This window comes from Morchella sextelata, assembly GCF_020137385.1.
Source record: "Morchella sextelata strain SCLS chromosome Unknown scls_2, whole genome shotgun sequence".
Lineage (NCBI taxonomy): Eukaryota > Fungi > Ascomycota > Pezizomycetes > Pezizales > Morchellaceae > Morchella > Morchella sextelata.
Genome location: NW_025408617.1, coordinates 1457907 through 1481016, shown reverse-complemented (window position 1 = coordinate 1481016; position 23110 = coordinate 1457907). Strand labels below are relative to the sequence as shown.

At 44.1% G+C, this 23110-nt stretch overlaps 5 protein-coding genes across 5 annotated transcripts; 3 read left to right on the top strand and 2 right to left on the bottom strand.

Annotated features, from left to right (window-relative positions):
- Positions 1-3633: 3633 nt before the first annotated feature.
- On the bottom strand, positions 3634-4414 carry H6S33_005637 (uncharacterized protein; the record flags this gene model as incomplete). Its single annotated transcript, XM_044837005.1, has 3 exons — positions 3634-3996; positions 4052-4131; positions 4195-4414. The coding sequence occupies 3 exons, from the start codon at positions 4412-4414 to the stop codon at positions 3634-3636; spliced, it is 663 nt and encodes a 220-aa protein (XP_044698946.1).
- Positions 4415-5034: 620 nt separating this feature from the next.
- Positions 5035-7147, bottom strand: H6S33_005636 (uncharacterized protein; the record flags this gene model as incomplete). The annotated part of the gene is made up of 9 exons (XM_044837004.1): positions 5035-5250; positions 5322-5615; positions 5672-6109; positions 6175-6360; positions 6434-6469; positions 6541-6588; positions 6653-6907; positions 6969-7021; positions 7090-7147. 9 exons carry the CDS (start codon positions 7145-7147, stop codon positions 5035-5037), a joined length of 1584 nt encoding a protein of 527 aa, XP_044698945.1.
- A 772-nt stretch (positions 7148-7919) lies between these two features.
- On the top strand, positions 7920-8474 carry H6S33_005635 (uncharacterized protein; the record flags this gene model as incomplete). Its single annotated transcript, XM_044837002.1, has 5 exons — positions 7920-7968; positions 8041-8141; positions 8216-8229; positions 8329-8403; positions 8462-8474. The coding sequence occupies 5 exons, from the start codon at positions 7920-7922 to the stop codon at positions 8472-8474; spliced, it is 252 nt and encodes an 83-aa protein (XP_044698944.1).
- A 2574-nt stretch (positions 8475-11048) lies between these two features.
- H6S33_005634 (uncharacterized protein) lies at positions 11049-11918 on the top strand (the record flags this gene model as incomplete). Its single annotated transcript, XM_044837001.1, has 1 exon — positions 11049-11918. One exon carries the CDS (start codon positions 11049-11051, stop codon positions 11916-11918), a length of 870 nt encoding a protein of 289 aa, XP_044698943.1.
- A 1487-nt stretch (positions 11919-13405) lies between these two features.
- On the top strand, positions 13406-16151 carry H6S33_005633 (uncharacterized protein; the record flags this gene model as incomplete). The annotated part of the gene is made up of 2 exons (XM_044837000.1): positions 13406-14251; positions 14448-16151. The coding sequence occupies 2 exons, from the start codon at positions 13406-13408 to the stop codon at positions 16149-16151; spliced, it is 2550 nt and encodes an 849-aa protein (XP_044698942.1).
- Between the last annotated feature and the right edge of the window lie 6959 nt (positions 16152-23110).

Genomic DNA, 23110 nt, shown 5'->3' with positions numbered 1-23110 from the left:
CCTTTCTCCTCGTTCAAATTGACCAGCATCCCCGGGCTTCATATACTGAATTACATTATAAGTCTTTCTGTAGTACATATCTCAATGCCCATTGGACCGGATACCAAAGAATTAACTGGTATACGTGCATAACCGTTATATTTCTTCGGCTATAGTTACAACTCGAGGGTTGACCAGATCAAAAGAACTCACGGTAGGATCCTAGGCCGAGTAACCGCGCTTAGATACGTATTCCACCCATCACGGATATGGGAACAGAGGGTAGACAGATATAATATCTCGATGTATGGTAAGATTGGATGGATAGCTAGCTAGACACCCCCTCAGATTCTGCATCGCATCGATGTTGATCGGCAATCGATTCAATTACTCCACTCAAGAGAGGGTATAGCTAGCTCTCTTCTGTGTATACGACCTGTTAGCGTTAAGTTCGGTACAAGCTGCCCATATCGCATTTAAGCAGAGACTGTCAAGAGTTTTGTGACCCACCTTTTCTTGTGAGAGATTCCGGAAGCCTCAATTTGTCCCATGCCTAAACTGAAAGAGTACGCTGCAATACTGTAGCTGCAGTGTGGTTTTCAAACTTGAACAATGTATTTAGAAGCCTGTGCCGACCAATTGTGCTTCTAGCACAAACAATATACTCTAGAACAGAGTGCGTGTATACATCCCTCTAATTGACGTCACTTGATTTGTCTTTCAAGTGGCACGTGTTCTGTTAGTGACATGGTAATGTTTATGCTGCGCACATGTACCTTATAGCTGTTTTCATATTGTCTGCCAACTCCGGATCGCATACACATTAAGTTTCGGCCCATTTAGGCAATACTTATTACTAGTAATAGTTAGATCACATACACCTATACCTAAGAGAGTAATTACGGTTTCCTAACTCGGGAATCACCTTATGTGTGTGTAATTCAGTGCGGACAGACAATACGAAAACTGCTGTAATACACCGATGCATATATACATATATGGCGAGTGATTTCGCATGCTTTCTACCTATAATTTGACAATGTACATGTACAAAAATAATATATGTTATGTACCTACATCATACATATACAAAATATTTCTTACCATCACGCACACCTTGCTTGGGGGCGTTAAAAGTAGAATGTGTACATACATGTATTCATAAATCTTACCGTTCGTTCTGAAGTGACAGTCGACTCATGACCTACATGTATTTTCCCACGATCTAAGACAAAACATCCTTAAATGCTGCCAGACAACCGGACGAACTGGCTGAACTGAGAGTTGCCGCTACGTGTATATATATATAAAATCATGAAGAATGACTTGACGAGTGTTTCAAACCCACATCCCCCATCCTCGGCGAAATGCAGACTCACGCCCGTACGTACGCTTCTTCGATTTGAAAAGGATATTGGCTTCAGCTTGAAGATCATATGCATTAGTTGTAGGGAAAACTTGGGGAATAAAAAAGAAAGTTTGTGCTATTGATTCCTAAGTGGGTATTCAAAACTCTCAACATATGGGTCACGTTCCATCCATTGAACGCGATTTGCGAAATCCTAGTAATTAAGATCTGTACTGTATGTGTGCAATGGCCTCTGCTGCTACCTGCAGCCCTTCGCTGCTTACGCTTAAGCGCACTGTCCTGGCGCACTGTCCTGATGTCGATAAGACAGACGTTACACCAAACTAGTGGGTCTGCATATTCGCCCGAGTAATTTCGCTTGCTACAGCTTTATGTACATGTGGGAGAGTACGTATGAGTACTCTACGTACAGGCGCTGCAGAAGTTGACCCAATAGACTAAATTTACACGATAAGTAATTTTATGCGGCCAGGACATTTGGCCTAATAAGCCTATCCAGCACGAAACTACTAGTGAAAACAAGACCAATGTAATCCATCTTTATTTTGGGTTATATATTTCGATATATATCTAAGAGGACGTATCAGCTATATACGTTCATGCACGTATCTAGTAGAGTCCGGCCGTGTGTGTCCTTGTTAATGTCCAGTACTTAGGTGAGCTCTGTTTCACCACAAGTACGTGTAATTGCAATAATTGGGACAATTGGAATCGAATCTGGCTGAAGGAAATATCTATCACAAGCTTGGAATGAATTGTCTTTAACACCAACAAAAGGAATCTAGTAATGTAAGCTGTAATTGGCATTGAATACATCGTTTATTCAACTGGTTAATTAACCTCTATAAATATCTATGGCTCTGGATCTACATACAAGCCAAAAACAAATTACGCCAAATCCAATAAAAATTGCCTACGTATATAAGGCAAGGCAATGCAAGGCGAGCAGAACGCAAGGCAAGCAGAAATCTAGTTCGTGGGTATGCTTATGAAGACGACGTTGATCTATCTACTCTTGGGGATCTAGAACCTTCGCCGGCTCAAAACAACGGCCGCATTAATACTTCCGGTCTTGTACTACCAGTATGGCCATAATTATAACAACCTAACTTAGATTTTATTCCTCCATTACCAATTATAACTTCATCGTACTCTCAACCAAAATTTTACTTTTGCTTGCCGAATAATTAAAACCACAAGATACATATTCTACGGACTGTATACTACATGTAGTGATGGGTGCACGAGACAAGACGAGATCAAATTCAGGATGGCCTTGTCACCCCAATTATTAGGAAGTGCCTAGGTTTCAGGAGTCTCGAGATCATGTCTCGAGAGAGCTTGAGACTACCGTGGTTCTGACAATCTGTAATCACATATATACTGATGCAATTAATCCTACTTTAATTTCTGATATTTTCATATCACGTGATCATGGAAATATTGCGAATTGTTAGTACAAAACTATCTCCAGGAAAGAGAAAAAAAATGGTTGTGGTCTATCTCGAGACCAACACATAATGTATAATGGTCTCAAGAAATTTTTTTTAGCCATTCCAACCGGTCTTGCCGGGTCTCGTCCTGATGCCCCGAGACAAAGTTTCGGGCTTTTTGTCTCGTACCTATCACCAATTCTACTCCTAATTAATATCCCACGTTCAAATATGCAAACCCGGGCCCCAAGGCACCCCCTAGCATAATCTTCCTCACATAAATATCCCCCCCCCCTTCTCCAATCGATCATACCGATTTGCTGCTCTTGGTTATTGCCATGATCGACCCTATGGAAAGAATATCGAGTAAAAGCTCCAAATGCCCGGCCCCATAAGCCCCAAATTAGGCGTTGAATATATTACCAGAGGAAGATAAAAATATACTTAATCGACTACAATACCACCCCGCACTATATATATAACCATATAGCCTATACCCATATATAATAAGTGTCAATAAGTAACTCGTAGCATAGACTCCAAGGATAGAGCCGGAAACGTCCTGTAGTACTGACTAGACTAGTTGGAAGCGGCAGGGTACAAGCAAGCACGAGTGATATCTTATGATGAATGGAAGAGACTCAAAAAAGGATTCTTATGTTTATACGATTATATAGAGGATACGATTGTATGACAGGATAAGGGGGAAAAGTATGACGGGGTAAGGAGAAATGCCCGCGTTATATTTATACTCTCACACGCATCGATATACCAAGAAATGGTTTTCGTCCCAACCCATCAGTACTCTACTTGCGGCCTATATCCATTCACCACACCACACACCTTGCCAATTCAAGAACAGAGATTTTTCGGGCAATAATTTGAAACCTTCCCACACCATCTGCAGACCTCAGTAAGTCCGTCATCCTTCCCTTTTGCAGGGAGGAACTTCGAGCAAACGCCGCATCTAAACCTCGAGCGTGGTTTATTTTCGTCGCTCGCGATATGCATGAGATATGGCTCTTTGGCATTAGTGCGCTCCTTTCGTTCTTTTTTGGTACACTCTTTACAGATGAATCTGCACTTTATGCTCCTGTTACATTTGCAACAGTCGCTAGTAGTGGTTTTTGGGAGTTTTGGATTGCATTTCAGACAGATGCGGATTGCTCTCTTGGCTGTTTCGTGAACTTGCTCGACGTGGGTTACGGACCCTTGCTGAAATTCGGATTACTATCAACTCAAGTAGTAGCTGCACCCAGACTGTACTTACATGGAACTCAAGACGGCAGCTCACGCAGCATAGTAATAGACCATGACAGAACTTGCATTTCTCTGTCGACGTCTGGATAGCTTGCTTTTGCATGTTCTTGAGCGCAGCTTTATTGCAGGCTACAAGAGCAGAGACAGTCTTACAAGTAAGAATCAAGTTAAGAAGCTCGGCCTGCTCGAGCTGCCCTACTACCGAAACCAAAAGTGGGTACACTCCCAGGAAGCTGAAGAGGGCAGATTCGGACTGCGCCCCAATGGGATGCTTGGGGCAATACGCTTTCTCGGGCGTCATTTGCGCTGGAGAAAGCGCTGGTGGAGGTGTTATGGCGGAATTCATTTCTTGGATGGATCGATGTTGAATCATGACCTGTAAGTTTGTGATTGGGTTCAATATTTCGTTGACGGCTGGGTAACCAGTACACCAATCCTCTTCGTTGGATGGGGTACGTTGAATGAGGTACTTTGGGAAAGGACGTGGACGCGATTGGTGCCAGGGCTAGGTTTTCTATGGTAGATCGATATTTACTCAAGATTCGAATAATAAAGTACTCGGTTAAACAGTTTTGGGCGACAAGAAACTGATCTGTACGTTATACACACGTGCCCATACCGGTTAATTAATTCATGACTCAATATGATAAGACTCAACTTCAAAGCTCCTCCGCTACACTCTAAAGACCGGATGAAGAACCGAGCGGAGTACGTTCCCTTAGATTACTTGTTTCTCTATCGATAAGAATAAGCAGTGGGCTAGTCTCATGGCTGTTGATCTAACTATAGCATGCGACACAAGTAACGAGACTAGCAGTGGTCCACATGAGAATTTAGATGACATACATGTACATGTGTATATATATATATATGAAAAATAGAAGAGCCAGCCAATGCCAAAGAAAAGAAAAGAAATATATAAAAAATGACAAAATAACGAAATTTTTCACCAAGCGATTTGCTACCTCTCTTCCTTTCCCCGTTTATATTAACTTACTTCAAGACCGGTCCTTCCGTTTCCCCTTCGCCCTCTTCCCTCTCACCCTCCTCCACAGTCGCTGCTGTCTTCTTTTTATCACCAGCGAAACCTTCACCTTCAACGAGAAGAAGAGCAGGTAGTGCCCCAAGAAATGTTGCTAATGAAAGTACCCACCACGGAAGGATAAGGTAGCCAATCCTTTGGCCCAAGCTGAAAATAAGTCCTCCCACCTAGTTTTTTTCATAGTTAATTAAAAGAAAAAATAGCGTGGTGGTCATGATCAAAAGAAGATTAAACTTACAGCTGGACCAACAGCCCTTCCCATAGCAGCTAAGGTCACGGCAATTCCGTTGAGTGTTCCGAGAAGACGCAACGTTGGAGACGAGTTTGTTAATAAAATTGTGCTACAAGGGAATGCAAATATTCCCGCCATGCTCTTGACCATCAATAATGCAAATATTGCTGGCTGTTGTAACTTCTCGGGAAGAATCACAGCAAAGGGAGTGAGGAAGTAGATAACTGGGAACGCAAAGGAGCTAATTATTAGGCAGCGAAGTGCTCCTAGTCTATTCGTGATCGGGGGGAATATAAAGATCTTAAACAAACCTAAGTCAATAAAGATTCAGACTGTGTTTTGAGGTTCTAGCTCACCTGCATCACCATACCGATCACTCCGTATATCGAAAAGAAGAATCCAACTTGCGAAGAGCTCATACCAAAGCCACCAGCAAATTTGAAGGGCAGAAACCTATTTTCTGGGTCTTCAGGCGGGTAGGCCATAAGTACAGGGAGCATTTGATCAAAGGTGATTGAATGCAAAGCCAAAAGGCAGTAAACAAGCAGATTAATGGAGGACTGGAATGTGAAGGCATCACGTATAGGAGGAGCGCTTTGAGGCTTTGAGGCTTGTTGTCTTTGTGCGGCAGAAATCTCTTCATCCAATACGGACGAGCTCTCACTCTGGAGCAGAGATGTGGTTTCATCCGCGATATCTTTACGATGATGGGACCTTGACTTGAAGTACTTGATGATCTTGCCCCCGAATCTGCGACCTACATCGGGCTTATCTCTCATTGTCTCAATTGTTTCCTAGATATTTGAAGCGCGTCAATCGATATAGTTGGTGGATCCGGAAATAAGGTATCTTTCCTTACATCTAGAAAAAGAATGCCTGTTGTTAAACCGATAACGAAAAACATCGAAGCGACGATGTTTGGAAGGGCAAATGGAAACTTTTTAAAGAAGGCAGGAGGTTCTCCACTAAACCAACCGGGATGATTCGTGATAGGATCTGCTAAAAATCCGCCAAGTACAGGGCCAATTATCGACCCGGTAGTCCACTATTCATAATTATTAGTTTTAGACAAAGCATAACTCACTACGGTAGAGTGATCTCAAAATGGGCGCACTTACTATAAGAGGCATCAGGGAAAATGCACGGGGTTGTAACTAACGGTGAAACTAGTTAATAGCTAAACTTATAACCTTTTCTTTTTCTTTGGGGGCTGAATATAAAGTACCTCTTTTTCAGGAACCATTTCTGCAATCATAGTCCGTACAATACCCACCTACAATGCGTTTTGAATCATTAGAATAAAGGTCTTGGTCTTTTTCTGAATTCTGGTTCCATACATTCCCATTCACTAATCCGGAAAAACATCTTGCAGCGATGGCCATCTTTATATTCGTTGAAAACCCAAATACCATCAGCGACAAAAGTGTTCCACTTAAGCCCAACATGACCATTGGTTTTCTACCAAACTTATCGCTGGCTCTTCCCCACCATATACCAGTGAAGAACTGGCAGAAGGAAAAGCTAGCGAAAGTTATCCCCACATACTTGGCAATCTCTTCTTGTGGGACTCCAAAGTGAGCGATCATGTAGTACTACCGAATATTAGACCCACATCATCCCATCAAAGCTTGAAAGATGGATACATGTACTGACAAGATATGGAGTGACGGAGGTCATTGCTACTGGTTCAGCGAAACGGCATATTGCTAGATTCAAAAAGTGGCAATTAGCTCCTCTGCCATACTCAAAGAAACCCATCCGATTCAATACTCACCAAGTATGATCATTTGGCTGATCACCCTCGGGGAAAACTGGGCGCGTTTTCGAGTCATGACTCGTTGATTACTTGATTGTGTGACCTGGAGGCCGAGTAATTGTCACAGAGGACGTTGCTATGAAATGCCACGAACTCTCAAAGCGAGTTCTGAGGAGCTTCAAAGAAAAGCACAGGGGGATTCTATCAGTTAGTAACAGTCACTGTGGAGCTCACTCGGAGAAGAGGAGAGCTCGATTACAAGGAGGGAGGTGGTGTGCACAGAAGAAGTGAGAGAAGTCTAGGGATAATATAGTCTGCACTTGAGAATCACCTACGGGGCAAAATGCCGCTTCGGCACGGCCCACCCAGTAGAGTGACTTTTAGGTCTGAAGAGTAAGCATGCATGCGGCCCTGTACATCCTACTCTACTCTACTGATTCCCACCACGATCTACGCATCTACAAACGCCAAATAGTAAGTACATGTAGCCATAATTAAATATTAGGGACAACGATCTCAGCAATGCAATATAATAAAGGCCAGAAAACCTACAAAGACTCGCGTTTGTTTGAAAGCAATAAGTTCGAAACACTACGCTCCATCTTTTCAGGGAAAGGCTCGGATATCGGATAGATGCAGGCCCATGCGGCTCATGCATGTCGGAAGGCTTAAATCGCCGTCGGGGACATATTTCTCTACAAATACCGTGTACACACATACCACCTATGGGAACTTGAACAACGACCGGCGCCAACCAATTGGACACGGAGCACGTACCTTCGTGCACTTTCGGCGACCAGATCTGAGCCTGGAGCCAAGCCGGATAACACCCAGTGGCGCAATTACAGATGTCGTTTATGGGGTTTGCTGTTGTAACGCATGGACTGCCCTGCATTGGTAAGCAAACCCCCAATCATCAACGCCCGCGGGGTGATCACCACATGGATGTGGAGGTTGATTACATATCAGGCCTTACCTACCACTTGCAGTGCCCATTGAGATTGAGTACGCTAGATTACCAATACCGGCTACACAAGCTCATGATTCATCACACAAGCAATCTACAAGTTGTATTCTCCAAAGATGGGTCCTGATATGTCGAACGCCGCCCTGGCGAAACTGAAGAACGTTCTAATTCAACTAGACGTATATGTACCGGTACTAATCATGAAACTGGGAACAGGCTTCTCTTTGATTGCATGCACAGAGTTAAACTTTTAGAATATAAACTCTCGCTAACCTCATGCACGTGTCCAGCATTTGTGTCCCCCGACATGTCGAATCCCTCTGGCCCTGCCAAAGTGGGAGGATTCAAGCTCGGCTCATGACCAGGTAGTTACCGTTGGCTCCGTAATTGAACCCCTGACAGTGAGAGTGCTCAAAGATTCAGGGCGCAATTATAGATAACCTCGACAGATCATTTCCATCGCTAGCTACAGTGAGGAGCGTTCTCGCCTATATGGCCCGAGGATGCGTCACAGAATCTCGCTCGCACCTATTATCTCAAGCTTATAATCAATTAATTGTTCAATTATTAACACATGCCGCTATGAACCACCCATGGCCCACCCTCCTATTGCATGTGATACAAACTATAATGTATGTATCTACATAGGTACCTCGTTCCCGGCCCTATTTTTCTTGGAAAATTATTTATTGGTCAAGTCAATGGCGAACGGTAATTATTCGTCGATGTATGATAGAAGTATCAACAAGTTAAGCGGGTTGGTACGCTTTTGTTGAATTTATTAGCATCTTTATCATTGAACAGGATACATCATTGACCTGGGATAGCCGTATGTATACAGTCGTTCACCGTCTCTTGACGAATACTGCCACGGCCACTTGACGAACAGGGATTACAAGTATGGCAAGAAACAGCCAAACTGCGAGATCTCCAGTCCTTTTAATTTCTATTAGCCCAAAGTCCCCTGTTCGTCAACTGGCAGTACTCGTCAAGCGACGGTGAACGACTGTACCTTATGCTGATCCAATACATATTGTAAGTACATGTATTTAATACTATACATGTAATAACTTAAAGTTGGATAAGGGGTGTGAACGAAAATTGCACTTTGATTCTTATGTCGTGTAATATTAAGGATGATCCCCTAAGCTACCGAAGTTGTCCCAAAAATATCTTTTTGAAATGGGAGCTATGTTAAAATCGTATAAAATAACGTGAGAATATCGAATGCATCTCCAACTTTTCCCGCGAAAAGAGCCATCAGCCTTAATATTGTCCCCAGATCAGGTTCGATGAATTACCAGAAGAACCACGTTTATGATAAGAAGCGCGCTTTCCTCCACATTCGGGACCAGGGGCGTCGATGAGGTTTTGCGCGGAAGCCATGCATGTACAAGTATTACCTAGGTCTACTCTCAAAGCCAGAGATCCACTAGATGTCTGCGGGGACGGTAGTATAGTAGTATACTATCTTGGAGGCAAAAGCCTGAGACCTCCCATTTCTCCGAGCTGTAATCAGTGTGATTACCAAGTTCAGTGATCGATATATATATCTTGAGATTGCTATATCACTTAATTTAACTTCGGTTCTATGGATCTAGTTAAGGTGTTCTGAGCTGAATAACTAAATATGTGTTGAACTCCAGTTCGTGTTTTTTTTACCTTCTCCTATTGGAGTTATTGGTTGTGCGTAGCCATTCTGAAACACAATGGAGGATTTATACCTTATTTTATGAATTATGCCTACTTTGCAGTGTTTATTTGGGTACATGTTCAAAGTCTGCCAGGGTTCTCCATGTCAAAGTAGATACTTCCTAGCTTTGAATTATCATTCAACCATACCCCCATCCGAAAAAAGAATCCTTCCATAGCTACATGTAGATTCATCGGTAGTACCTCTGATAGGACTCTGAACGTAGTCAAATCAGAAAGAGATAATGGAACTCCTACTATTGAGAGGAAATAGAAAGATCATCGTGTTCATAATTCTAGAAGATGGAGAGCCCGGGCATAAGGTTACCAACCAGTGTGTTCCCCCAGTCAATTGCATCTCAAGAAATTACTATTATGTAGTTAGCGTATGAGACAACACGGCATAGGACTTCAGTCTATCGGCCGGGAGATATGTACATGTATGCTAATTGAACGGCAACTCAGATATAAGCACAAATGCAAATCACATGCCAAGAGATTTCCTAGCTTGGGTTCAACCATTCGTCCAAAACTAAGCGCGGCAACATTCCCTTGCCGGTGTTTGCCGGCAACTTTGGGTGTGGTTGTTACGCGATGATGTGCCGGGGAGTCGGTTGTGATGGTGCACGTGCGCGATGATGGGTTAGGTTGAGCATTAGAGGTTATGGTTGGACGGGCAGCAGCACTCAATTGAATTGGGGGATAGACTATGTGGTTGTCTTCAATTTCGTTGCACGTCTGATCTACATGTACTACACACGTCTCTATATATATATGTACTCTAAATCTTGATCCCACGCAGAACAGTATCTGGCGCAATACATGCATATGAGTACATATACTCTACTCACTCCATATACATGTACTTGTTCGACCAAAATTCAAAAGACAGAATTTTAAGACTTGCTCTTAGGCTACATTGTGGTGCTTGCAATATTTGTGCACCGAGACGTACCTGTATGCAGTCAGTAGCTCTGTGAAGCCTGGATTGGTAATCTCCTGGTCGAGTGATAATCAATGACGCAGATCTACCACCGTACATGTAACCACGCGATACAATACCAACTACCCGTTTATACCTACATGTATGCCCATGTAATCAATTTCAAGCAGAAACTTGCAACAGACTGTCAAGCAAAGTGATACAAAACATCTCATCCACCACAATTGCCATCACGTACCACTATCATCATCAACAGCTGCAGCACATTACTCCGTCAATCGCCATCTACGTATGAATAACCTCTAATACTCTATCATGCATTTATTCTAAACTGGACTTACTGGCAGTTCCCACAGATTGACCGCAGAAGCCAAGATGGAAGACCACGGACAAGCTGTCTGTTACAGCCTTGAATCCCTCACCTTAGGTCGGGTCTATATGGCGTCTGTATCTATCGAAACCGTTCTCACTCAATGGATTATCGACACCAAACTTCGTTCCAGTTCCAACTTGGTACCCCACTCGAAGGGGCCCAGAGATTCGCTCGTTGATTTCGAACTCCCCTTTGACAGAGGGGCTAGAGAACAACCGATAGTATGCCTCTCTGTAAACCCTAATGCTGGTACATGGGTAGGCTGTGTCTTTTACACACTGGATGAAGCTCGTAATTGCGCGGAGATAGCCAGAAAGATGGGATTGCCGGTGAAGGATTTCAGAAAACTTTTGGCACGGACCAAAGCCAGCCAAAGCATCCAATCCTCTGATGTCATGATTAACGTTCAACATGACTCGAATATCCCTTGTCCAAACCACCAAGGATTCAATGGTGAAGAAGAGAATCCGGGGTTTTATATGTTTTGTCTACCGGCCACCCTTCGATTTCCTCAAAATGGCAGCTTGAAGCTTTACCTCCCGAAGGTGGTAAGAAAGGCAGATCTTACACCAGCTTATCCGTGTCCCGGTTTCATTGTCGATCCAGCCACATTCGGGGGTGTTTGGGATTACATCCGGGGAACGAAGGAATCTTTGGAAAAGAGACTCGAGTCCAAACTTTGGAGGAAAGTTGACCGTTTCCGTGTCAAGGCGGCTGTGGATAGAGAAAAATTGGAAAGTAGTGGATATGGAGAGCCAATGGACATTGACAGTAACGAGAGAATGGGACAAGGCAGTAGCCATCAAGTGAAGAGAAAGCAGGAATATGAGGACGGAGAAGCACCAAAAAAAAGGAAAATCATTTCCAGTTGATCTGAAAAACCAAGCCTTGAATTATCTTGGTATGTATCTGTTGCAGATCAAATCAAAAACGAAGATAGCTAATTATAACTCTGATATTTATAGGTATACGCTGGGTCTTAAACGGGATGATGAACTATCCCAAATTTCACATACTTTATTTTAAAAGATTGTCTTTTAGCTAAGCTTACGTGGAGGCTTATGGAAACACCAGGGCTCTATTAGTAATGGATATGCGGCAATGGATAACTTGTGAGATTCATACCAATTGTTTGAATGGGCACAGCGTCATAGTCAGGTATTTCATAGTTCAGTACTAGACATCTACGGTCTCACATTAATCAAGCGCTTCACTTTTATACAGCCCAAAGCCCATTTGTGTTTGGAAACTCGGTATAATCAAAATGATAGGATTTCACCTATTTTATATACAAATACATGTACTTGTAGGTTAAATTGAGGTCATTGCACTGCCGCATGCAGGACTGCCGGTACAGTGACCTAAGTTGGAACTTGTTTCAGATACATGTAGGATACATGTAGTATCTGGAATTATTAAATCACCCTAATTTGCAGTTTATATACATGTACCTACATGTACTAGCATTAATATACAAATGGACTCTAGCTCTCCAGGAGAAAGGGGAATCACATGTAACAATTTGTAACCACATCTGCAATGTTTATAATTTAAGGAATTACGACCGCAATTACGACTAATATGAATTGCGCTCAGAAGTAAAAAAAAAAACCGATCCCAAATATCATCAACGTGGCTAGTGCCCTGAAGTTTACTTCAGCTGGGTTAAGCAAAGAAATGTGAGAAAGGCCAAAATGCTGAGTCATCAATTGTGCTCTGAGGTCTTAATGCTGAGCCAATTGCCAAAGCATAGATCTATAGGTGGAGGTGGACAATGAGAAAGACGACATGATGTATGTAGATGTAGTTATCCTGTTCGATATCGAGAAAATAATCAACGACCACCAACAGATTGTTGCAACTCTGGCCATGGGGACGAAAATACATGTACATATGTACATACTTCGAAGTGGGTAGTAAAAGCAGTTCATATATACTTATGTAAGTATGTATTAAAGACTACTACAAGTGCGAGAAAGGAGGGTCGAAAGCCGCGCAGTGGCTTGAGAGCCCGACTTCGAGCCCTTGTAGAGTAAGAGTACTCAATTAGATACTAAAGCTTCAGGGCGTTGCTAAGCGTAACGCAGCTCTAGTATATATACATGTATGTAGATGTACCTTCATGTGAATTATATAATTGTCGTCAACGAGAAATCATTAGGGTTTTGTTGATGCATGTTCGTTGGCACAGCAACGAACATTTGTCACGCGAGAAATTGCACGCGTCGTCCTTTGAACCTCCTAACCATTGAATTGGAAAGAAAAAGCAATAACAATGTCAATCCTTCTCCAAAGGTGACAACTATCTTCCGACTTATCGACATTTATACTACCGTTTAGGCGTAGCAGAATCGTCACAATGTCGGTGAAAACATCTATACCCATAAAGCAGGTTATAAACCTCGTCTCCTCTTCGCCACCCCACCGAAAGCCATCTTCAAGCAATGATTTGATGTCATCTCCTCTGCCTTCGCCGAGCTCAATGTTGAAACAATTCAGCATGATAGGAGCTTCGTCAAAGGCGGGAATTGCTCAACCTCCGAATAAAGGAAGGACTGAGGGTGAGGAGCCTTCGGTTTGGGATGTACCCAATGATGCGGTGGAAGACCAGGGAGAGGCTTCGCCACCGACGTTTCCTCCGGCGAGGAAGAAACGGGCGGTCAAAGTTACAGCAAATCCACCGGCATCGAAAAAACCGCGGGCCCCCCGCAAGACTGGGGATAATTCCAAAGTCGAGAGGAAGAAAAGGCCGTTGAAAGATGGGAAGTTGAAGGCAAGGGTCATCAAGAGTGCGACAGGACCCTCAAAGTCAAAGTACTTTGCAGAGCAACAGGAGGGAGGGCTTAGTGTATCTGGACCGTGTGTAAATGATTCGAATCCTCTTCTGGACAATCCAGCTCTACAGGATGTTTATAGTAAGCAAAGTACACCTACACAAGAATCGCCCAGCCAACAATCAGCTCTTGATCCTTCCGTACCTGTAATACGAAGGCAATGGACGCCCGTTAAGAATACGACTCTGAGCGTGGATAGTCCATCCCCGTCGATGGGTGGTGAGGCCAGGAAGTCCAAAAGGTCTGCTTTCGATGATATGGTAGGAGTTATGAGATATACGACAAATTCACGCCAAAGCTCTCAAGAAGCTCTAGTTGGTAAGGAAGATGTCATCTTCGCTAACGGTCTAAGGAATAAGAGGCCATTGGAGGTGAGAGAAACCGAGAACGAGTTTATCTATCTGATATTGGAGCCTTTGCTCAAGTAGAGCGAGTTCCGGTTTTCGGTAACCTGGTTGGTGCCAATCCTCTTATCGTCCTACCAAGTTTCAGAAAACCGGAGCTAGTTCTGTTTGCGCGAGGATTCCACTTTGTCCTTTGAACTTATGCTAATATAACGCTCTACAGATAATTGGTCTCCCAAGTACCGCTATGATAGTTAAGGAGAAACCAATCAAGTTACCAAAACAAAAACAGCCAAAGAAGAAAGCGAAAACAATTACCGAACAAGCTACAGCTCCGTTTCGTGAACCCGTAGATTCTCCGATACTAGCTTACTTCGAAATAAATGAAAGTGAAGAGACGGACCCGAAAAAGATCTCACGGAAGCGTGGATCTCCAGCGATGAAGAAAAGAAAACCAAGCCCAGAAGTAATTGTCCTTCTAAGCCCAACGAGTGCCAGAGAAAGATTCGATTCTCAGGAGTTCGTATTTGGGACTTCCTCGCAATTGGAGAAGGTGGGTGATAACGAGGGAACTCACGATAACCAACTTCAAATCGGACTTGATGATCAAGACAATGATTATAATCTCCCTCCACCCTCCACGTCAGTTCCTCGAAGAGGTTTTCTAAAATCCCTTGCAAAAGAAAGGAAAGGTGGGAGTACATTCAGAGGAAATAACGCAGGAAGTAACAATACCGGATATGATGAAAGCGGGGTGAAGATGACAACCAATAGTGTGCGAGAGCAACCCCATCAAAATGCACTTGAGGGAAGGAGTCAGTTGGGTAAAATGCGTCAAACAGCCAGTGGGTTGTGGGATGCTGCAGCAAGGGATCATGATGGCGAGCTGATGTCTGCGGAGGTTGTCGACATGACTGGTATCGATAATAGTCGCCCAGAATCGGAAAGCGGTGGGTGGAACGAAGTACGCACAGTTCGCGAGCTGCCAGGAGATGAAAATGTGACCACGGGGTCGAACCCCACTGGAAGACCGGTGTCCCAGAGCGACCCCCTAGATTCGTGTCATGGTCCTCACCGCGAGCCCTTGCTTATTCAACATGAGAGCAGTGGAATTCAGATGATAGAGAGCCCGATGGAAACCCCGCACATAGCAATCTCGAGTTCCCGAGGTATTACTGCATCTCTTGAAAGGTCAATCAAATCAGCCAGGGGTATGACCCCAACTGCCTCAGTTGGAACCAAGACGGAAAGATCTACTGGTAGTGAAGAAATGAAGCTTTTGCCTCCCATGCCTGATTTTCAGTCACATTCAACGGCTAGGCTTAAATTAGATGTAGCTAAGTATGGCTACAAGGATATGAAGACGCGAGGCAAAATGGTTTCATGCCTGGAAACCTGCTGGGAGGCAAAGAACAAGGCCGCGACAGCACAACTTATGCCACAGCAGCTCGAGGCCAACGCAACACTAGTTCAAAATACCACTGAACTTCCTGAAAAGGGTCTTAGTGGGGAAGAAGCAGCACTGGTCTTGCAGGATGCAGTATCAACTGAGGTCGTAGCCAAGGGAAAGAGGCATACCAGAAAGCCCAAGCGCAAAACTGCGTCTAAAAGCAAAAAACCTTCAAAGATTTCGTCACATGATAGCGGAGAACCAGTCTCTGTCAATCCCTTGGCAAGCGATGTTCATCGTCTTATTTCTGAAGCGGTTCGGGAGTCTGGAAAATTGCATTCCGAATTTTCGTTTTATCATGCAATATTGATGTATGATCCCATAATTCTGGAGGATATGACATCATGGTTAAAGGGGAAAGAGGAGTTCAAAGGGTTGGGTGTTGATGAGAAAGTGGTGAAGGTTTGGTGCGAGGCCAAAGGGATTTGTTGTGTAAGGAGCGAAACTAAAGCCGGCAAGGAGAGAACTAGAAGATAACTTTGGGTATTCTTCGGGATAAATGGGGAAATTATCATTGGGATTTCTTGATTTCACTGTAAGAACATGGGGAAATGCTACTTTAAACCCCCGTATCCATTTACATGTATTACGATAATTGAAGACAAGAATAAAGAGTTTAATCTTTATATTGGTGATTTGACAATAATAATTACATTACAGCTGTTTGCATAATATTAGGCCCAGGCGAGCGTCGTACAGCGAGAGGTAGAATTATTGTAGAAACAGGAGTCTAAAAACAGGGTTTCTATGGCTGGGCAAGCCAATAGAACTCCTCCCATACTTCTACAATAATCTTACCGCAAGCTGTAACACATAGTGCGAATCTTCAGGCTATTACCTCTAGGTAATTCCCATAGCTTCATTAGGCAATCCTGCCGAAAGTTTAAATTAAGATACCTCAACGGGTATCTCGAGTTGCGTAATGGAGCAGCCTTGCTTAACTTTGCAAGAGTCGTTCTATGTGATATGTTGTTCAGCTGGGCCTAATATTATGAAAACAGCTGTAAAGCTTGTACACCGGCGCCCTAGGCATATCATTAAGACATTATCCTTCTATCATAAACACGATACTATTAAGACGCCGCTGCTTCTTCGGGCCATACATACATACCCAAGAAAAAAGAATTTAGAAATGTCCTTTTGACCTGGTAATAGGGATCTATGATCCGTGCCAATCCACTATGTGTTACTGCAGGTTAGCCAATGCCATACCCTTGGTTAAATGCTCTTTACGCAGATGGCTAATATAAAATCCTTGGCGGTGGCCATTTTTGACCAGTAAGAAGGCTGGCCACTACTATGCTGAGCTCTAGATCTTACCAATATTCACAATGATTATTCTACTGGTCCTGCACAGAACACAGCAACTGTTACTCAAGCCAGCCACTATTTGTCAGATCCAACTAAGACCGAATCTAGGTGGCACAAGGGGTAAGTGAAGCTTAGAGTCCTCATGCTATATCATAAGTGTAGAGATCCCTTAAGAACTTATATACATGTATGCATACATCTCGCTGGTATTCTTTGCCTGCTTGCAACCACAGCAAAAAAAGTAAAAGTCCACTGGCAGAAGTCACATCATTCAGGCGGATTGTTCAGGATTTTAACGGAATGTTACAATTGTACAAACTAAATGTATATGCGACGCCCCAGCTACTATTGGATACATGTATTGATAGTATGCTACACAGTACTGTTTAAATTGGTATTACCTTACACTACCCCCGGCATTGCGGCTCTGCGGGTACCTGCAGTGGCACCTCGCTTGGGTGTCCCTTGCCGGATACACAGCCAGTCTCGGCTGCTCCACATTGCCCTGTGGTTGGTTAGCTGGGAGATTAGCTTTCGTCCTTTCTAAGCTCTAACAAACCACAACCACAGAAACTGCTCAGTGTCGATCGCGATCAACAGCTCCTTTCTCGCATGTTATTCTTGCGTGATAATGATAGAGAACCATGGCTAGGGTAGGGAGTTATTGTTGGACTCTCGATCCTCCTAGAAGAATAAGAAGGAAAAAAAAAAAAGAAGTCGTCAGCGTTTCGTAAGTTTGTTTTTCGCCCCCCGCCCCCGCGATAGAACAGGCTATTATGTACGTGCGTGTTGAACTTTATGTTTTCTGATATTAATAAATCTGAGAGACTACATGTAGTTTCCGGGCCCGTCTACTAACAAAACTAGGTTATTAGATATTCGATCTTCGTATTCCTTCCTTTAGATCTCCCGGGTCGAAAGTTCATTTAACAATTTACAATCAGTCCAACAGTTTGTACGCCTTATAACACATTTATTAATATCCATTCTACACACAAACACAGTCATATACCTATCGGAGGATAGAACCTATATTATGATTGAAAGGAACACTGCCGAGGAACGATGTATATGTTTTCTTCTTCTCTCCTCACATTGTAACAGCTAGGAGATCTACTGTCATCGCCGGAATCGTATGATTCCCAGTGATAGTGAGACGAGTATCTAAACTTTCGCAGATCTCTTCTTTTTCGCCCCCACATTTACCCTGATCCAGAGAATTCATTCCCGATCATTGATCTGATCACTCCATATCTCTGGGCGAGTGATAAGTTTACGCCATATGCCTATAGCTACATGTATCGTTGCTATCAAGCACCTTCGGACATCAATCCCAATTGTCTCACTTGACCCAGTACCTGGCCAATGCCTCAATTTCTATCAAGAGGAGCTCTCTATTGATATTTTTTGGAGGCCATTATCGGCTAGCTTAAACATCGCATATGTATACGCCAACATTAGTGGGAATGTAAATCAATTGTTGGACCTTCGATTACAGGACGAGTACATCTAGCGCTTGGCCAGTTGGGAGTTGGTGACGATAATGAGTCCTAGAGTTAACTTTCCGCTGACCGCCTGAACCGACACTATCAAAATTGCAGACATCTATCGACCAGTAGAGTTCTTTGATTCTTCCTCTCCTGTCTTTGGAATATAACGTAACTAACTACCGAAACATCGGGTTATCGTACATAGTGTCACTGCACGCAAAGGCACAGTCAATCCACTACTCTACTTGTCAGGTGACAGCGCGGGCTGTTTGTGCTGCAAGCGCGTCATCTTGAAAGGAAAGAAAAAGAAAGAAGAAAAAACGGGTGGTCCAAGTTTCACTCACTAGAGTACCTACATACATACTCTACCTAGATAGATGGGATGTGACTTTGGCAACTGCACAGGCGGTACGGTAGGACCAGACGAACGTGACCTTCTGAGACAAGATTTTATTATGATTTCTGCGATTCCATCGATCTATCTAACGGTGGGAACACACTTCGTAATGTTACTCTCTAATTATAACTACGAACAGACTCTCAGAAACATTAGAATAAAATTTAAAATCAGGTTCTATATCAACACCAACGGGACAAACGGCTCAAAGTTCTTTCTCCGAAAAGAAAAAACTAACCGCCTGTTCTTTAAGCGGGACAGATCCATTCGGATCCTTTTTCTCCCCAAGCATTCGTTCAACTTCCAGCGCGCATGTGAGCTTAGGCGTATGTAGGAAGCCAAATTGGCCTGGGTGCAACTTTCTGAGGAGGAAAGAGGAGTCGGAGAGAATTGCACAATTTAAAGGGGCCGGGTAGCCAAGCCAACGCCATTACTGTGGGGACAGGAAGGCCAATAGGAGTAATCCATTAGTAATATGCTGGGAACAGCATGTCCTTCCGCTAACTTCATTAGTAGCCTTCGTGAAATACCAGTCACAATTGTACGCCGTGTTTAATACATGTCAGAATGTGCCCCATCTGCTCCACTCTTAGTCTCACTTGACGCAACCACTAAAAGTCGGGTTTGGGCCATGCGCTTTCCAATTTTGGGTTAGAATTGAACCCAGAGATCACCCTTCAGATGCCTAACAAAGCCTCCTTCCATCCTGCCGATATATTCTGGATTTTAAAGGGGTCCTGGGCGTCTGTGGATTCTCGTCATTAAACAATCTAGAAACGTGTAATTGTCTCTAATGATTCTAGTTCCCCACTAGAGTTTCAAGGTATGCTTCCTTTGGACCTCATTGAAACATATCCGGATAGTTATGCTGTAACTGTAAAAGGCCATCACTTGGCCTGGGTCATGTCCAATACTTGATGTCTCGAATTCTCAAAAAGACTTCCTATCCGAATATGCAGCGCAAGGGAGGCGAGGGGGTACGTCTCCAATGGTTAACGGGGATCCCGCGTCTACGGGCCCCAACTTCCCCTTCCCTTTTACCCCACTCTCCTGAGAACCGGACGGCGAGCAACGTGGGCTGGATAATCAGTTGCAAGTGTATGCCTTATCAAGTAAAGTGGCGCGCACGGGCAAGCCTTAGACTGGCATCGAGTTAGGCTCAATGTCGTCAACTAGAAGAGACCTGGTATTCATCTCATTCATCCAATAATAACTCAGGGCTGAGCAAGGACTTGTTTCTCCATGAGGCGCAACTAAACTAAGTCAGTCCTTAGTTGAATCAAATATTTAAATTTCGCAACTCCTTTAAATAACCGGATAACTTTATCTATTAGGGGATGTCAAGGAAACTGGTGAACCTCCCCGGAAAATGTGTTGTCGAGTGCGTTGCCCACATAGATATTACATTAGACTACAACGGTAGGAAAGGAGATGAACCTTCCAGACCTGATAAGCCAGAGCCTTGATTGGAGAAAAAGAAATGAACAAAAACCATCATCAATATCCATTATAAGACGTTGATCTTAGTATCCCTTAAAGTTAGGTGCATACATACATACGCATGAGTACTTTACTCTACTCTAAAGACATACTCGTTGGGTCGGACCCGCAGATGCCACAGAGCTTCTCGTGAATTTTTTGGGTCCTTATTTCTTTTTATTTCTTTAATTTAAACCGGGTTAGGGTGTGATGTGCTTTTTATGTATGTATCCCAATGTTCAGGTAACGATAACGTAGGAAAGAAAGATCAGCGGGAAAAGCTTGCGTGAATTTAAGGGGCTTTGTTTTAGTTATCAATTTATGATCCAAATGAGTACTAAAGTATCGTTGCTGAACGCTTAAACCTGCTTGCTCATGTCTTCGGAGCACTGCCGAAGATCTCAGATTTGCTGGTTGAACCAGCGGCTCCATTCCACTGATATATGTTCCTAGTGAATCTAGCAAATCATGGGGCCCTTTGACGATAACTCAACGTTGGATCGACCCCCAATCAAAGAAGTGATCACACAGCAAGTCTTCGAAAATACGTACGCCGCTTTGACCAAGCGGGTAAATGTGAGTGATTTTTGGTGATTCTCATGTATGAAGTGTTCCCCCTGATCTAAAAAAGTAATAAAACACTGAAAAGTTCGGCGAATGAAGGAGGAAAAGACTGGATGCGTTAATCCCCTAGCGCACGGAAAGTTGAAATTCGTTCGAGTAAGTTGAGATATCTGCAACGGTTACAATGCCGAAGCCCCCCGCTGACCGCTCAAGATTTAAGCCACACGGCTCTGGATCGGTGCCGCGGAAATCTCGCTCATGACCCGAGCAGTGACCTCAGTATGATCGTACATAGGTACAGTCGTTCACAGGGTGAGGACGAACACTGCGTGTGGACGAACAGGGATTTTTGGACAAATAGGAAAGACCATATTAAGAACCCTGGTTCGTCTTCACCCAGTGTTCGTGAACGACTGTATTGTGAATCGATGTCTGGAATCCAGACTTTAGTTCTTAAGAGATCGTAAGATTTCCAAGTATTTTCGGCCCAGTAACCATTCGGGTGGGCGGTATGGTGTGTGCGACTGTCGTTGAGATAGGCTTCCTAGTGAGCATGGGGCGGCGTAGAGCATTCCGGGCGAAATAATATGAAAGCTTTTTTTTTTTTTTGCGGTAGCGATATATCCTCGCACACCGAGGGGTCGGTTGGTCCCATCCCTGTTTTATTTCCAGTGCTTTGTATAAGCTCAGATGCATGTAGGTACTCTATGTAGGTGATGCGTATTTGGTAAATGCGTGTAGCGAATATGTACTCTATGTGTGTACCTACCTAGGTACTCTAAAAGGTACGTCTTCCTGCAGGGTATTGGTTATTGGTTATTGGGCTGATGGATGGATTGGATACATATATTGGTCTTACTCATAAAAAAGCTTGAGAAACCATCCAGCCAAGGAGACCGAGCTTTTAAGCCTGAATAGACAGGCAACACGCATTTGAAGCGAAAAAGAAACAACATGACCACATCGGGATGATTGCTGGGAGGTGTGAGTAGAGCAGGTAGAGGTAGAAACCTGCAGTACTAATGGTAGAGTAAGAACAGGTTTCTAGTGGTTGGGTACACATGTATGGTGCATCCATATGTAGAGGTAGGTAGGCTGCTTGCTTGCTTGCCTGCTTGCACTCTAGGTACTACTTTGATGGATGAGAAACACACGTCAAACCACCTTCCGGGGAGCAGATCAAGGCCAATGGATTGCATGTGGCTACATGGTGTTGTGCTGCAGACCGCTGAAAAGGAGAAAGCGTTTTGTCCCAGAGCGCGGGAGTGACGAGACCTCAGACCTGTTGCTGCGGGTGACTGTCGCTGGGGAGCCCTGTGTGGGTGTGTTTAAGCAGAATACCGCGCCCAGCCACCTGTCCACGTTCGTCTTGGCTAACCGTCTCCCCAACGACAAGAGTAGGGGGCTGCTGACTGGTAGCAGTAACTCCCTCTTCGGAAAACGCCGTCCTCGCCTCTGCCCGCCTGCAGCCTTTCCGACTTCAGTAGCAGCAGCGCCTTACGCATAATAGTACTCTGCGCGAAGAAGAAGACGAAGAAGACGAGAGGAATAGGAAGAGTAGGTAATATATTTGTAGTAGTGATAATTTCCGGTACTTGACCCGCGATTGTGGATTGTACTGTTTTGTTACTACTGCTACTACCACTCTGCTACTACCACCGCTACCACCATACCTCTCTCGCAACTCTTACGTCCCTCAATCTCACTTACCCTCACTCATTCTCGATCTCACTCGTTCTCACTAACTCACTCGCTCCCAGTACACGTCGTCATTCACTCACGACCTGCCATTCGCTTTTCCGCTCTCTCTGCTCACTGTCAACTCTATAGCGCCTCTTACTACCCGGTCCAGCGTCGCAGTTCTGCGTCAGCCCTCCGCTCGTTCAACTGTAGGTACAATATCTTTTTGAGTCCTTTGAGCCCTGCCCGCCGCGTCACCTCATCCACAGTCGCGGTCGGGGACTTGACTGCGTTGCGACTGCGTCTGCGTCTCTCCAGTCGCCCTAACGTAGTTATCCCCCTCCCCCACACGTCTTTCATATTCAACTCCCCCCCCCCCCTCCACCCTTCCACTCCCCCACGGACGTGCTCCTTAGTGGTGATTCAGTATCCAGCTGAGGCATGTTTTCTGGTGCCTCTAAGTCATAGCCACGACGATAGAACCTCTCATACTTTCACCACTCCCACCCCTACCC